At 35.6% G+C, this 17,816-nt stretch overlaps 1 protein-coding gene across 8 annotated transcripts in view; it reads left to right on the top strand.

Annotated features, from left to right (window-relative positions):
- The window catches only part of DOCK7 (dedicator of cytokinesis 7), a 211,715-nt gene that overhangs the window by 123,198 nt on the left and 70,701 nt on the right, over positions 1 to 17,816 (top strand). For 4 of the 8 annotated variants that reach the window (XM_034653591.1, XM_034653593.1, XM_034653592.1 and 1 more), the window contains exons 21-28: positions 667 to 831; positions 2,500 to 2,669; positions 10,264 to 10,356; positions 11,552 to 11,641; positions 12,582 to 12,677; positions 14,801 to 14,941; positions 15,035 to 15,148; positions 17,295 to 17,465. In XM_034653591.1, coding sequence (XP_034509482.1) covers positions 667 to 831; positions 2,500 to 2,669; positions 10,264 to 10,356; positions 11,552 to 11,641; positions 12,582 to 12,677; positions 14,801 to 14,941; positions 15,035 to 15,148; positions 17,295 to 17,465 — 1,040 coding nt within the window. The remainder of the gene's footprint in view (positions 1 to 666; positions 832 to 2,499; positions 2,670 to 10,263; positions 10,357 to 11,551; positions 11,642 to 12,581; positions 12,678 to 14,800; positions 14,942 to 15,034; positions 15,149 to 17,294; positions 17,466 to 17,816) is intronic. The other 4 variants (XM_034653595.1, XM_034653598.1, XM_034653596.1 and 1 more) reach the window with 1 other exon arrangement.

Raw genomic sequence — 17,816 nt, 5'->3', positions numbered from 1 at the left:
TTTACCCATTTATTTAGTGTGCTACCAGAATTTCCCAACTTTTGCAAAATTCTCATTACATACTCACTTGAATGACTGGGTAGGTATAGCGTAGCCTGGCATTTAAAATGCTGTACCATCTTACCTCAGCCTGTTCCTTTAGCTGCCTGATCATTTTACCAATTCACTCATGTCGGTCCCGATGCTTATTCACTATCCTCTTTTCTTAGTATTTTGGTATTTTTAATAATCTACTTTCATTGTTAATATTTTTTTAAACAAGAGTAACACGTGCTCATTGTATGTTAGTTTTTCAGAGTCATCTGTTAAACGAGAAGTGACTTTTCAAAGGTGATACACAACATAGATTTTTTTTTTCTTATGTGCTTTGTATTGTTTTACAAAATAATGGGTACCTGTTGGTTGAGGTTTTGTTTTTTGACTGAGCAAACCCATATAGTTTTCATGTTAAATGAGTAATATAAGTGTTTTAAAATTTTGTTTAGAAAAGTAATTTTGATTCAGCCAATACAAGATATCATTAAAATCAACATCAAATATCATCTTTTTACACTTACTGTGCATAATCTGTATACTTAACACATACAGAGATGACAAAACCTTGATCTTTTTGGAATTTGCAGTTTAAAAAAATTAATGCAAAAATGTGTTCCTTCTTCTTAAAAGTTAATCTAGGTCAAGCATCTTTTGAAGCCATGGCATCAATTATAAATCGGCTCCACAAAAACTTGGAAGGAAATCATGACCAGCATGGCAGGAACAGCCTTCTTTCATCATACATCTATTATGTTTTTCGCCTACCAAATACTTACCCTAATTCACCATCACCAGGTACTTTATTCCTTTTACTTTCAAATTCTCTTGCATAGATTGTATGTTCTTGGGAAAATTGAAATAATCTCATAGTCCCAGTGGGATGCATTCATTCAACAGCAACCATTTATTAAGTGCCTGCTGAGTGGCATGGACCGTGCTAGGTGCTGGAGTTAAGAGGATAATTAGATTACATCTTGAGGCATCATTATTTATACAGCTTCCTTTAATATGAATTAGAACTTGATTGAATTAATTCTTGGAAACCTTGAAAATTAGTTCTGTGTCTCTGGAAGCATTTTATCATTCCTTATGGTAAGATAAATAGAATGTTTTATTTGTCATTTTGAATGTTGGACATAAAAGAAAAAATAGGATGGCTTAGTTCCCTGATAACTATGTGAACCCTACAATAATATAAAAGGTTATTCTATAGAATAAAGTCCTGATCTTTTCATGGTCAATAAAATAATACAGCCTTTGTGAATTCAGGGCCCAGAGTGGTTACTTGGTTTTGTATGACACTGGTGGTATTGTGGTGGTGGGGTCGAGGGATGTCTTAGTTTCAATAACTCTTTAGTTATTAGTTAGTTAATGATTTTGTTGTGTGTACCTTTCAACCTGCTCACATATTTGTATGAATCCTCATTCATCACTAATGATAATGGTAAGTGCCCTTTTCTAGCTATTGGCAACATTAACATTAATAATGGTGATAAATACATGTGACATTTCATTATGAAAACTAGACATAATAGTAATCCGACTCTAAGTCTTAGCTCATTTTATTTCTTAATTGCAAAAAGAGAAATAATTGACTCATATTCTGGGTTGTAATTTCCTATCTCAATTTTTAAAATTATAGTATTTAAGGCTCTGAAGGTATATTGTGGACTATATACAATGCTCCTCCATTTTACCCTTTCATTCAGTACACTATTGGAATTCCACAGATTTTGCAAAACATCTTTTTTACATGCTGACCTGACAGATATGTGTCATTTGCAAATATGAAGAATTTCTTTAAGAAAATGGAGATAAATTATGGATACAGTTGCTGGGTATTTTTATATTCATAGAATATGGTTGAATGATGGTTGAACATAGTTGATTTTAGACGGAGGAATTCTTTTATAACTTGGGCTCTTAGAATTATCTTGATTATACATACGTATGTATATCATAAGGATGCCGTTTTAGTATAGTTCAGATTGTCATTGATGAAGATGCAGAAACAGTACAGTCTCATTGAAGAGATGTCGACAGTAAATTGTCCTTCCAGTGACTGTATATCAAGGACAGAGTTGAGGGGTGGAAAGGAAGAGAATCAGCTGGAGCATTTTGGGTCCTAGATATTCATATCTAAAGTGAAAATAGTGTGTGTGTGTGTGTGTGTGTGTGTGTGTTTTCTATCTTGTTTTTTATTGTACATTTAATATATAATCAGAAACATTGACAAGATAATGACTTTATCATTGCACGTGGTTTTATCAACTGCTGTAAGATAGAATATCTTGCTGTAGCTATCATTAAGTTTTGAGTGTTTTTTTATTTAGGTATTTTTCATTTAGAAATAAACAATTCATCATTTTTGTGGAATTTTGTAAAGCAGCAGAGATTTTTTTCAGGTCCTTTCCTGACTAATTCTCTTTGTTTAATTATGTGCTATTTTATATACAACTCTAGGTCCTGGGGGTTTGGGAGGATCAGTGCATTATGCCACAATGGCTAGATCTGCTGTGAGACCTGCAAGCCTTAATTTAAATCGTTCTCGGAGCCTTAGTAATAGTAATCCAGATATATCTGGGACTCCCACATCCCCAGATGATGAAGTACGGTCAATCATCGGCAGTAAGGTAAACTGAAGATACTTGTCTATACATTTGGTTTTCACTTTATGAACAAATGAGAATTGTCCAATTTTATTTTATTCTTAATTTTAAAATGTATTTGAGTTAGTAACAGGCAAGACATTGTACCTTTCTATTCTATCAGTCTACACTAAGTGTCTCATGCTGTTGCAAACTGGTTTCTGCATTCTGCTCAAGAAAATCTGCCAAATTCAGAAATTTGTCCAGGATGACCAGTCCCTATAATATTTTTGTCTGTATGGTACTTTTCCTGTGAAAAATGACTAGATTAATTTCCTATAGAATTAAAAGAGACCTATCTGACTGCTGTGTAAGAAGGGACATCTCATCATTGATTTAAAATATGAACCTCCATTCTTTATCTGAAAAATATCAAAACCATTGGTTAGCCTTGATTGGTAATAGAGCTGCCTTTCATTGGAAAACGCTATATAAAGATGCTCCAGAGCTCAAAAAATATGATTTACTTAATAATGGTTAATGATTCATGTAACAAGTGAGAGGCCTGCTAGTGTAAGATCCAGCCATATTCTTTAACAGCATCTTTATTAACTGCCTCCTCAAAAAAAATTAAGGAATAGTACCTTTTTATAGGTGAGGTGCAAAAATAGCTCCTAGAGTTTAAACAAACAGGGGAAAAAAGAACAGTAAGATTGAGGCCAGTGAATCGTGTTATGTTGTGTTTTGACCAAACCATTTCAAAAGTATTTTTTGCCATTTGAAAGGAGGAAGATACCATTGTTGTGGAATCACAGCCAACTTTTCTTTGGCACTCTTAGTCTGTTAACTAGGATCCGAGGAAGAATTAACGAACGTGTTCTAGCGTCTGTGTTTAACCCTTAGCCTGAACTATAATCTTTTTTTTTTTTTTTAACAATCTGGGTTTGTTAATGTGAAATACTTGAACGTTAATCAAAAACATCAGACTTACTCATATCTGCTCATACAGCTATAGAAATTTTACATTCAGAAGCTTCTAATGAACTTAAGCATTGCTCTTTTAAAGTAACAAGTAATTTTTAAAGTAATTGCTCACAGATTAAAAGTATATTTTGTAGTCTTATATTTTAAATAATAACAATGGATTTTAGTAACGTAAAGATCCATACAGACCTTACTCTTAATTAAACAACTTTCACTTTTCGTGAACTCCCTGAGAGAGTGATGTGTACGTGCATCTACACGGGCTTGTGCAGAGTAACCTGAGTAACAGCAAGTGCAAGAGGGAAGGTTCCCGCGCCCTCCCAGCCCCCCATGTATTTCCGTCTTTAGGAAAAGAACTCAGGCTTTTTTATCCTTGTATTCATTCTCGTTGCATCTCATTATAATAGAAGTAGTACTTAGCATTATTTTATACTGTAAATGTAGTTCTTCTATAGAATGAATCTGATTTGTGAATTAATAAGAAATTTTCCTGTTAAAGAGCTACAGAGATGAAAAAGACACCATTGTCCTCAGGGTTCTACTTTTAAAATGCCTCTTAATTTCTGTAAGATTTTCATTATGTCTCATCTAGCATAAATCTAGAGTTTTCCTTTATATGATAACAGATTATAACATCAAGGTTTAGAACAAAGGTCTACATATATTGGAATGATTATTTGCCTTTTTTCAAGTAGTTGGTAAAATGAGACATAATAATGACATCAACTTATGATATGTAGTATAAATATAATTATATAAACTTCTGTGAAAGCCATCATAAGTTGAGAATTTGTCTTATGACAACACAGCCTCTTCCTAATCAAGTTTTATTTAAATGGATTTCATGTTTCCTCTTGGAAAATTTTTGATAGTTACTTAATTTTGGAATCTCATTTAGTCATAATAAGTGTATAATTTTATGTCTCTGTTAAAATTACAAGGAATCTGAAATTTATTTATCACTACTGTTCATTTATTCTGACTTCATTGGCCTGGAAATTCAAGAAACTTTTTTTTTTTTTTTTTTGATGTGTGAGAGAAAGCGAAAGAGCGAGAGAGCAGGAGAGAGAGAGAGAGAGAGAGAGCGCACACAAGCAGCAGGGAGAGGCAGAGGGAGAGGGAGAAGCAGACTCCCTGCTGAGCAGGAAGCCTGATCTGGGACTAGATCCCAGGACCCTGAGATCATGATCTGTGCTGAAACCAAGAGTCAGGTACTTAACTGACTGAGCCACCCAGGCACCCCAAGAACTTTTTTTTTTTTTTTTAATGATTTTGTCTTTCCCCTGCCTCAGCCATGGTCATACCGTAGATGTTGTCATTACTAATAACTTTAACCCTCATAATCTCAATTTCATGAATTGCGTTCTCTCTTAGCTCCAGTTTTTCTCTCTAGTACCCCAACTCCTAACAGTCCTCTGCATCCTCCCATCACTTGATCTGATAACCTTTTGCTGTGTCTCAGTTCCTTAATGTTATTTATTCCAATTTAGCTAGCTTAAATTCCATGACCAATCATTTTTTGAAAAGATTTATTATTTATTTTAGAGAGAGTGCACGCATGAGTGAGGGGAGGGTCAGAGGGAGAGAGAGAGGCAGAGAAGCAGACTCCCCACTGAGCACTGAGCCTAATGCAGGGATTGATCCCAGGATCCTGAGATCATGACCTGAGCCAAAACCAAGAATCAGAGGCTTAACCAACTGAGCCACCACGTTCCCCTCCATGACCAGTCATTACAGTTATCCCTATTATAATCAAACCTCAATTGCCTTATCCTTCTCTCATTTCATTTTACTTGCTTAGCGAGATCTCAAGCCATAGTTGAACCCAGTCACTTGTCTCTTCCAATTCCCGATGAACATGACTTGAGAAATATGATGACTGGTCTCATTTGAAATGAAAAGCCATGGACCTCAAGAGAGCCCTCAATGTTGTTAGGCAATTATGCTCCATTTCTGTATTCCATTTACTTTCCCATTTTCCCAGTAAAAGATTTCATGCCTTCTTCCCTTACCTGCCCATCAGTCCTCCTTCTCACTTTATCTCCAACTTCATTGAGAAAATGGAAGCCATTAAAAGAATAATTTTATAGACTTTTATTACCATATCTACTTACCTACAACCATCTGTGACTACCCATTACTTAATATAATACTCTGCTACAGATGAACTATCCATTTTCATAAATCCATTTGTAGACAAGCTCCCATCTCCTCTCACCTACTCAGGATCCTCACTCCAGCAATTATTTCATCTCCCTGCTGCATCATCAGTTGCTCCCTATCTACTAAAACATCCCATCCATATACAAACATGCTATTATTTATCCCATTTTATTTATCCCCAAATCTCCTCTCTAGTATTTCAGCTGCTAGCTTTCTTACTGTTTCTCTGCTACCTTGTGTAGTAGTATTCCTTAAAAGAGTTTCCTATACTAGCTATCTCTAATTCTTTTACTCCCATTCTCCTTATCCTACTTAAACTAGATATCGTTCCCATCTTCTGCCCAACCTGCCCTTGTTGATATCACCAACACTCTCCATGTTGCTAAATCCAGTGTTTACTTCTTAACACTCAGCAGATTTGGACATAGTTAAATTCTTTCCTCCTTGGTTTATTCTGTTTACTTGCCTTCCAGGACACTCTCTTGGTTTTCCTTTTACAGTTCTGGTTATAGCTTTTCAATCTCTGTGGATTCTTCTTTTCTGATCTCTTAATCTGGAAGTGCCCCAGGCCTATGTTCTTATTTCTCTCATTTTTTCTCTTTTCTGTCTGTACTCACTTGCTTGATGTTATCAAGTGCCATGATTTTAAATACCACTATATGCTAATGACTCCCAAAATTATATTTCCGAAACAAATCTCTCTCTGAAATTGTAAACTCAATCCTGTGGCCTTTCCTAAATCCTTTTGTTCAGATTCGGATATGTGTTAAAGATAGAACCACTGGCCACTACCTCTGCTACTACCATTTGTTCTGAACTACCATCCTCTCTTCCTCAGTTCATGTAATAAACTGAAAGATGGTTTCACTGCTTCCAACCTACACTCTCTTCACAACATAGCAAGCAGAATGCTTCTTCAAAAGCTTAAGTCACAAAAAACAAAAGTTGGATTATGTCATTCCAGGGGCACCTGGCTGGCTTAGTCAGTAGAGCTATGTATCTCTTGATCTTGGAGTTGTGAGTTCAAGCCCCACGTTGGATGTAGAGATTACTTGTAATCTAAAGTTGTTTTTTCTTTATCATTCCTCTGAGCAAGATAATCCTATGACTAACTCCTTCACCTCCTTTATGCCTTTATTCAGAGGACTACCTTCTCAACGAGGTCTACTCTGACCACCTTATTTAATGTATAACCAGTGCTGCTTTTTCTTCAGTCTTACCTTGGGGACTTCTGATCCCCTCATTCTGTTTCTTTGTCTCATAACATTTACTGCCTTTTAATGTAGCATATAAATTAGTTACTCTTTTTCAGTGTTTGTTTACCTTTCCTTTATCACAGTATGTGCTCCATGAGGGCAGGCATAATTGTTGAGTGATATATCCTAAGCACCCATAATGACCAGCATATTGAAGGTGCTCAATAGATATTCAGTGAATGAATGTTAGTAAGTATTGCAAGAATAAACTACTCCTTTAAAAGTTACTTTTTTGTTTGCCTTCTTGCTGTCAGGATTAAATATATATTTAATGATCTTAAGAGGTTTGGCTTTATGAAAGTTCTGATTTTATATTTTATTCTCTAATATAAAATGCATAACTCCTAAAATTCAGGAATACTTACATCAGTAGGATTTTACTACTCTGATGGCTATAAAATCAGATTTGTGAGACTTTCTTTATAATTATTTTTGCCAAAACTGATCTCTTTGCCCTAGCAATATTCTTTTAACATTCAATTATGTAAATATATGATTATGACAAGTTTGAATTTTATTGCTTTTGATCAAATGCCAGTACAGTTTTACCTGGATATGTAGTTTCTTTATAATATATCATCTCATATTTTTAATTTTAACACTGAGAGCTTACTGTGTGCTAGGTACTGTGCTGAGAACTTGTGGATACAAAGCCAAATCTTTGAATTCTAACAGGAATGTTGATGTCAAGTCAAATACAATATGAGCCTTGCTCAAGGAAGGAGCCTATCTATATTTAAGGGACAAAATAATGTTACAGAGATTTGACAAAAACAAAAGCCCTTTCATGCACATGTACACACATTTGGTTAATCTGTTCTGTTAGTTGGAGATCAGTAAATATGGTTATGACATTAGTAAATATCAGTGATGAATTAGCTTAACTAAATTAAGATATAATTCTTAGCTTTTGTAACACTTAAATTATGGCAGTTATTTGCTTTACAAAATAATTGGCCGTAGGTTTTCTTTAAATAGTTAGCTTTGACTTGATGTAATTATAACTGCTCAGTCTCAATATTGTGGATCCAATGGCACAAAGAGATTTGTTGTTTATTCTCACATTACCGATTAACATGTGCCTTAATTTTAAAGGAAATTAAGGATTTGAAAAGTGTATTTAAGAATACAGGAAAATTACTGGTATTGTGGAAATTTATGGTAGAGAGAAGAGCACAATTGTAATGTTGCAAAAATCAGATGCTTATGTATTATTTTTGTAGCATGAGTAGTGGTCTTAAAAATTGCAAATGGCTGAAAGAACTTTATGTAGTGGAGAAATAATTTGGGAAACTGGTGAAAACTTTTGTTTTAACTTATCTGAAAAACATTGTTTGCAGATTTGCTTTTGTTTGAAATAATATGGGGTTCTGAGAAGGTAGGTATTTTATTTTAAACAAATCTGATTACATAATTTTGCTAGTATTTGAATATTCTCTCATTTACTTTGCTAGAAAGCATTTAAAAAAACATGCATGGGAAGTTTTTGTTAGAACTGTTGTTTTTGAAAGCTTTTATCTATTTGTGAGAGAGAGCTTGCTCAAGCAAGCACGAGTCAGGAGAGGGGCAGAGGGAGAGGGAGAAGCAGACTCCCCACTGAGTAAGGAGCCGGATGTGGGACTCGATCCCAGGAGCCTGGAATCATGAGCCGAAGGCAGATGCCTAACCAACTGAGCCACCCAGGTGCCCCAGAGTTCTTTTTTGAGTGTTTACTATATTTGAAGTATTGTACTTAGTAATTTACTCCCATTTTAAATTTGATCTTTGCAATATGAGGAAGACTATCATTATTCCTATTTTATACTAAGAAACTGAAAAAGAGATTAGGTAATTTACCTTAGGTTTTACAGTTAGTAAGCAGTAGAACCTGGATTTGAATTTCAACACTCATCTTACACATTCAGTATCAAAAATGAGTGGAAATGGATGCTTATTGTATCATTCAACCACTCTGTATTCTGGGGAAATTAGAGGGGAAAAAGAAGGGGAAATATTCTCCCCAAAACCTAAATTCTTGAGAGCAGTTTGTCTTGCCTCCTTCTCCCTAATCCTCATTCCCTCCCATAGTACCGATACACAGGCTTCATTCCCAGAGATTATTTGTTTATAGAGTTAAGGCCCTGCGTATTTATTGTTGTTGACATTCCTAGGCAATACACATGGCTACATAGTTGATTTTTACCTATTCTTTGGTGCTTTCTGGGGTTGGGTCCATACTTTCTCACCTTGTCTTGGGTTGTCTTCGTTATTCTCATTCCAACAGCCCTCTAAAAATCCCTTATAACTGGCTCCAGTTCAAACAGCAGATTCCCAGGCCCCAGCCCAGGTTGCTGAATCAAGATTTCTGGGGATGGGGCCCAGAATCTGAAAGTTATAAAACTTCCCAAGTGACTGTAATGATCAGTCAGGTTTAAGAAATTAAATCCCCTTTCCCTTCACCTGGGATAATAACTTCTTTCAGAGAGGAACAGATATAATTCACTTCCGATTGTACACATTAGTAGCATATTAAATTAACTTCAGTGATAATGATGATGAAGATGGAATTCTTTCAGACAGCCCCATCATAATGCTTTTCTTTATAATATTTATATAAAATAACCCAGTATGTTTAATTACAACAAGCACAATGAAACTGAGCAAAACCCCAAATCCACCCTCATCGTTAGGTAGGAGCAAATATTAGTCATCCCTTTTTTTTTCTTAATTTTTATTATTTTCTTAATTTCTCTTGTTGGTCCCTTAAAAGAGCAAAAGAGGAAGCAAGGTCAAATAAAATTACGGAATATCAATACACAGGAGTTTCAATTGATGACAACGTGAAAGTCTTTTAGATAAGGATGAAATGCTTTTCTTTGATTCTTTTTTTTTCTTTTAAATCCTAGTTAGATTCAGAGGAAATTATGTTGCTAACTCATGCCATTTTTAAAGAGGGTTTGGGGGATGATTGCCGTAGGAACTTTAGTTGGTGCTCCAAGGTGATCCCTTTACGTAAAGAGAAATTATCTTTAAATGCTATACTTAATAATCTTTGTGATTTAAAAACAAAAATAAGTTATGGAATAAGGTAATTTTGGTGAACTAATACTTCTAGATGCCTAAAAATTTTGGTTGCTTTAACAGTACTAATTAAAAACATGTTTGCATTGGAAAGTCTGGATTTCTTTAAGAATAATTTATAGCATGCCACATGTAATATTTCTTTCCTTTCCAACTGCTTTCTATTATATGCTTAGGGTTTAGATCGCTCCAATTCCTGGGTTAACACTGGTGGTCCAAAAGCTGTCCCATGGGGATCCAACCCCAGTCCAAGTGCAGAATCAACACAGGTGGTGTTTATATTAGAGGTTTCTTTATTGGCTGCTGATGTTTCCCTTTAGAACATTACTTTTTAGTACATACTATGATTTCAGTGGCTTGCTTTTTAATCATTAAAAAGTGTGTATTTTTGTTTACGTAGCACATTTTCCAACTACTATGCATGAATACCACCAATTGCACCAGTAATGCTCTCCTTTCCTACTTCCTGTCTCCTCCTCCCCTCCCCCCCATACCCTGTCAGTATATCAGTGCCTGCTGCTCATGCAAGTGATGGCTTTGATAACAGTTTCTACTGTAGGGGTAGCACATCTTTAGTAAGAATTTTTAAAAAGTTTGTGTGGAAAAAAACCTGACAGTTTTCCATTTGCTTTTGGTTTAATGTGTAGCTAGTGTATCCTTTTCATTCAGCATTTACTATCTTGTCTTTTTTTTTTTTTCTTATAATTACTGACTAGAAATACTGGGACTAAGCTGAAATTAAGTGTGAACAGTATATGATCCCCTTGCTGTAAGATTTAATACCAGAAGCAAAAATCTATTTTAATTTGTATTGTGTTGCAAAGTATGAAATTTGTGTATAATTTAGTTGAACAAGGTTTTGCTTACTTAAGTCTAGTTGCTTCATAGCTAATATTGCATGATACCTCAAAATATACTTCTCATCTGTGTATTGGCTTTGGAGGGAAATGCTCTTGTTCTTGAAGAATTTAATTCCATGTTTAATATCGTAAATGTTCTATATTTGAAGCATATGGCAGATCTGAATAGTAGTTTTTGATAGTAGTGAAAAGTGGAAGAAACCATTCTAACCTTTTAATTTTCTTTATTGAATCTAAAATTCTTAATTTTGGCGGGGTCTGAGACCAGTGAGAAGTATGTTTTTACTTTTTACATTTTCTTACTAGTTGTGTGCATGTGTATAGATCACACAGATATAAAAGTTTCATTCTTTGCAGCACTCTGAATTTATATAACCATTAAAATATTCATCTTTTTACTAAAAGTATATAGAAGCCATTTTGATACTTCTAATGCACTGTCATTAAAGCAGGTTAAAATGGTGAAAATGAGATGAACAATAATAAAACAGTTGATGAAACCAAAGTAAAGCTATTTAAAAAATTGTGTGTAATCCTTGAGCTGCAGAGGCATCCATAGCGGACTTTAATGTTATCTCGTCATTCATTCACCTCCACTCCATAGGCTATGGATCGAAGTTGTAATCGCATGTCTTCGCACACAGAGACGTCAAGTTTCTTACAAACATTAACGGGACGCTTACCAACTAAAAAGGTAGATTCATATAAAGACAATCCATATAGGGGGAAAATTCCAACAGTTAAATAGATGTGAGATTTCTTTAAGTAGCCAGTATTTTACAATAATTGCATTTGAATTATTTGTTTAAAAATACATTTGAGCAAGCACTGCTTGTCTGATGCCTTTTTGGGCGTACCACTCCAGTGTATGCTCTTTATATTAGTAAAATGTTTGTATCTTTGGGATTGACTGTTTGAAATCAAATTTGATTATCAAATTTTCGTACCAAAAAATGTATCAACTCTGAATTCTGTTTCTGTAACTGCTTCTGTTTTGTTTTAAATCTCCAGGGAAAGGAAGATGAGTTAGAAAAATTATCACTCTTAGTAAGATATGTTGATTTGCTTCCCTTATGCACAGTTTTGTTAGTCCTTTTTCATATCGATATACACTACTTTGCAAATGCTTTGTATGCATATCCATTATAAGGCAGGAAATTTCTGCTCTGTTTATAAAAAAGACTTCAGATACCTGAAAACTTGAAAATTAATGGCTTTTATCAAAGTTTAAATTTTTAAAGGTATTTCCTAAATTGTACCAGCAAAGTTCATGAATGTATTTGCATATGTTGGAATATGTATTTAGGGCACAAATAAGAGCGTATTTGTAACTGTGATTTTTTGGTCTAGTTTCTGTTTGCAGGTACAATTTAGGAGGCTGTTTCCCACCTGTCCTTTTAAAATTACATTTTACTGCAAGATAACATGTAATTTTTTCAGCTGTTCAACATGCCACTGTCTTACATGTATAAACAGCCGTTTCGTTAATGGGTGTCCTCACTGCATCATTGAATGGTTCACATGCCTTATTTTGCTTATTCTCATTATATCTTCATTTGTAATTGCACTGTGATTTGGTTTGTGTCATCAGCAGATATGACTTTGATAATAACTTTGGATTTGCTTCTGGATAGCTTTTTCACGAGGAGCTGGCTTTGCAGTGGGTTGTCTGTAGCGGCAGCGTTCGGGAGTCAGCTTTGCAACAAGCCTGGTTCTTTTTTGAGTTAATGGTGAGCAAGCTAAACACATTTTTAATACTGTTTTCCTTAATTAACAACTTTGTGTTAGCTCATTATTTTATCCTAAAAATCCTTTTCTGTTGTCCCTCTTAGACAGAATTACATTTGTTACATCTCTGAATAAACATTGTGGACACTCAGCACAATTTAGGTGAAATTAAAAAGCTCTCATTAACTAGTTTTTTAGAGATCGTTGCAGAACCAGCTATCTTTTTACATTATTTCTTAGTTTGGACGTGGTTAGTATGTAATGTATTGTAGATTTCATCCCAAACATAGATTAAAAGGGCTTTATAGATCCTCACTGCTTTCATGGTTTGAAAGCTCTTGAGGAAATGCCACTTACAGCCAGTTAAACAATAACAACACCACCACTTTTTGCTCAATTTAATAAATGATATTAAAAACAAGTGAATTAATATCTTAATATTTATATACACATAAACACATATATACATGAGAGCAATGAAGATTTGCCAAGCGTGTACAATGTGTAGCACTGTCTCTGTGGGCTGGGGATTATCAAGGCACAGATTAAGTAATTTATTTAAGTTGGTACTTTTAGGTACTTTTAGGTAGCTTTTAGGTAGCAGAACTGTGATTCCAACTCAGGCATTCTGGCACCAAGGACTTTCCTCTTCAACCTCTAGAAAGCTGAAGTCATTGAAACTTACTCTTCCAAAAGAAAAATGTGTAAAAAAGTTAAGGAAAACAAAACAACAACAACTACAACAACAAGAAGGAAGGAAGGCAGGAAGAAACAAAAAGAGCTTCCAGAGTATGTCATCGGGTCATTCTCAGTGTAGAATGTTACCCATATTGGGGATAAGAAGACAGTTTTTCTAGAGATTTACTAATCTACAAAAGAAAATAAGTCAGGGACCCTACATAAGTGATAAGCAACTTATTTTTTCTGCTAAAGAATAAACACCAAGTTTGTAATTCTTGTGTTTTTAATATAAGATCAAATTGTAATTTTGATTTATTTTTTGATAGTCTTTTTTTTTTTTTTTAAGATTTTATTTATTTATTTATTCGACAGAGATAGAGACAGCCAGCGAGAGAGAACACAGGCAGGGGGAGTGGGAGAGGAAGAAGCAGGCTCATAGCGGAGGAGCCTGATGTGGGGCTCGGATCCCATAACACCGGGATCACGCCCTGAGCCGAAGGCAGACGCTTAACCGCTGTGCCACCCAGGCGCCCCTATTTTTTGGTAGTCTTACATGTATGTTCAAATTTCTTTAGAATAGTTAAAAAGCTGCAGTTTAAAACTCAGTTCTGCTGTTTACTAATTGTTGAAACTTGGCTTCAGTTTCCCTGAATGCTGTATTACTGTTACCCCATTGTTGTAGTAAGATTCAATACCAAGAAGCATTTTTTTTTAAAGATTTGAGAGAGCAAACGCGCGCGTGCGCGCGCACACACACACACACACACACACACACACACACACACAAAAGCATGTGGGAGGAGGGGCAGAAGGAGAGAATCTCCAACAGACTCTACGCTCAGCGCAGAGCCAGATGTGGACCTTGGTCTCAGGACCCTTGAGATCACCTGAGCTGAAACCAAGAGTTAGATGCTCAGCCAACTGAACCACCCAGATGCCCACAGAAGCATTTTGTACACGTAAATCACTTTGTTAATTTTTGCCTAATATCTTGCTCATACTGAGTCGTAAGTGTTTAACGTACGTTCACCGTATGTCACTGTGTGATAGATGCTGAAGAGGCTGCAGTGAAGTTAATGTGTCTAGTGTCTCAAAGCTTACAGTTTGAGGTATATGGAATGTCAAAATGTTGAGTCTTGGAAAGATTTCATTTAAAACTCCAATTTTAAAGGATGAAATATTTTTCTGTTCACATTCATAATTCTTTCCATATTGGTAACCAGAATAATTTTATGAAGGTGATGCAGTGATTGAGTTGTACTGTGTTTGATATTTCTTGGGAACATTATAAAATATTGCAGGGAGATTCTCAGAGTATTTGAGGAGCTATAAGTATTTCAGCCATCTGTTAAATCCCATAGTATAGTGAAAAAATAGCCCTAATGTGGTTAACTGTTAATTGCATTCATAAGAAATTAAACTAATGGCTTGTTTATTTTTCCAGGTAAAGAGCATGGTACATCATTTATATTTTAATGATAAACTTGATGCACCAAGGAAAAGTCGTTTTCCAGAACGTTTCATGGATGACATTGCTGCTCTTGTCAGCACAATTGCTAGTGATATAGTTTCACGATTTCAGAAGGTAATGATAACTTTTTAAAAAATTAAATCTCTATCAAGATCACATTAAACTATCATACTTTTATCTGTTTTTGCTTTTTATTCTGTTTCCCAGGACACAGAAATGGTTGAGAGACTCAACACAAGCCTTGCATTCTTTCTCAATGATCTGTTGTCTGTAATGGATAGAGGATTTGTCTTTAGCCTTATTAAAACCTGCTATAAACAGGTAATGCATAATTATTAATAATTAACAAGTAATTTAAATACTGTTTGCTGTTTTTAGAGTTGCAGCTAAGAGATCTTCAAGAACACTTTCATATACTGATGTTTTTAAAAAGCAGCATTTTTCTTTTTAAAAAAGATTTAGAGAACACGAACAGGAGGGGCAGACAGAAAGGCTCTGAGAGAGAATCTCTGGGGCACCTGGGTGGCTTAGTGAGTTAAGCCTCTGACTTTTGATTTCGACTTAGGTCATGATCTCAGGGTCCTGGGATTGAGTGCCGTGTCAGGCTGCCTGCTCAGCTGGGAGTCTGTCTGTCTCCCTCTGGCCCTCCCCCTGCTCTCTCTCCCTCTCATTCTTTTTCAAATAAATAAATAAATATTTTAAAAATAAGTAAAAGCAGGGTATTTTTATTAGTAAGGCAAAAATAAATTTCATTTGTTTTCTGAGGACACAGGACTATGGCAAGCTGATATCTGTACAGCTGACTTTTCCTTGCTCTTACTGGCCCAGTCATGACTTTTCGATTCCCATTCTGAAGCAAATCATCAAGTCACTAGTCTAAATGTTAAGCAGCCCTGGGGGTCCCTGTCTGGCTCGATCGGAAGAACATGTGACTCTTGATCTCTGGTTCGTGAGTTTGAGCCCCCCATTGGGTACAGAGATTACTAAAAAAAACTTTTTAAAAATATAGGAAAAAAAGTGTAAAGCAACCCCCACAATGCCGTGCAAGAGTACCAGTTACACTGAAGGAACAGCCATGTGAACTTTTCTGTGTATTTATTGGGTGATTTTTAAAGCAGCTGCATTTTGTTGTGTAGTCCTCCTAATGTAGACCTAGACGTTGTAGAGTTTAGAACCATGGGCAGATGTTTACCCAAATCCCCAGTGTCAGTCATTATGTTGCTTTTATTAGTTATTTATTTATTTATTTAACATTTTGTTCCTTTTACTAAACTAAAAGCATCCTGGAACTTTTCTACAAGCAGCTGACTTTAGTTTAAAATTTTTGTCAACTGATCAATAAAATGTGACTTTTGGAAAACATTAGTTATTGGTCCTGATAGGCCATTTGGGCAATGAGCTGTATAATCATCCCAGAATTACCTTTTAAAGGAAATTTAAAAATATACAGCTCTCGGGGTCCTATCCAAGTATTATTGAGGAGTTTGAATCCTGGAGGTGGGGGAGGGGAGTGTGGGACACAGTGCTTGTGTAGCATTTCCCAGCTGCTCCACAGGCTCGTTTCTGTTTGGCAGTCTAATATTTAGAATTTTGAAGATCTAGTCTATCAGCTGCCTTTATTGTATGTCCCATTGATTGATTGATTGATTGACTGATTTACTTTAGAGAGAGTGCATGAGTGGTGGGTGGGGCATTGGGAGAGGGGGAAAGAGAGACTCCCAAGCAGACTCTGCACTGAGTACGAGCCCGAGATGGTGTTTGATCCCACAACCCTGAGATCATGACCTGAGCTGAAAGCAAAAGTTGAACGCTCAACCAGCTGATCCACCCAGGCGCCCCGTATGTTCCTTTTAATAGAGAAGTTAAAACTACACGTGGGCACTGACCCACCTGCAAATATTTGCAGCAGTAGGTATTATTTTTCCCTCCCCCCCTGCCAAATTTCATGTTCTGTTGCTCCTCAAATCTTGTTATTCTTCAAGCATTGACTTCCTGTGTTTGCCAAACATTGAGCTAGACCCTAGGGTTACCAAAGCTATTAAGTCAGTGTGTATATGTCTCCTCCAAGTAGCTTATCGTGTAGCTGGGTGAATAGACAAATAGGGAATCATAAATAATGGGTTAACACAGGGTGCTAATTATCCAAAGAATGGATCATTTCTTTTATGAAGTTATTTTGGTGGTATACTTCTCCCTCATAAATTACATCTTTGAGAAGTGGAAATTTAATGCTATATTGGAAATAGAAAGAATATGACTTCTAGCCTGGTCATTGGATTTGTGCATCTTAAATAGATCTTCTAGTTCCACATTTTTTATTCTAGCAGTAACTCTGGAAAAAGCTGATACTGTTGTTTAAACCACAAAACCCAAACTGCCCAGTAAATACTTCACCTGTCATTCTGGTGTTGGCTTAGAGAAATGATAAATTCAATTGGTGTTCTTTTATTTATGTAATGCTTACAAGGTATCTTCAAAGCTTTATTCGTTACCAAATCCAAGTGTCCTGGTGTCCTTGAGACTGGATTTCCTACGAATTGTCTGCAGCCATGAGCACTATGTTACATTGAACCTGCCCTGCAGCCTGCTTACTCCACCAGCGTCACCATCGCCTTCTGTTTCTTCTGCAACATCTCAGGTATGCAAAGTGTCTGAAAAAAATTTTTTTATAAAGCCCACATTTGTAAGAAAGCATTCTGAACACTGAAAAAATGATAAGAAACACTGTTGAGTAACAGCTGTGTGATAGGCTTCTTACTAAGTGCTTTATAAGTATTAATTATTTACTCCTTAGAGTAATTCTAGGAGGTAAGTTCTGTTATTTTCTTTTTTTTTTTTTATGATTTTTTTCTTATATTATGTTAGTCACCATACAGTACATCCCCAGATTCCGATGTAAAGTTCAATGCTTCATTAGTTGCATATAACCCAGTGCACCATGCAATACATGCCCTCCTTACTACCCATCACCGGTCTATCCCAATCCCCC

This window comes from Ailuropoda melanoleuca, chromosome 2 (assembly GCF_002007445.2).
Source record: "Ailuropoda melanoleuca isolate Jingjing chromosome 2, ASM200744v2, whole genome shotgun sequence".
NCBI classification, from domain to species: domain Eukaryota; kingdom Metazoa; phylum Chordata; class Mammalia; order Carnivora; family Ursidae; genus Ailuropoda; species Ailuropoda melanoleuca.
The sequence above is the reverse complement of the archived record's forward strand: the minus strand, read 5'-3'. Positions and strand labels throughout refer to the sequence as shown.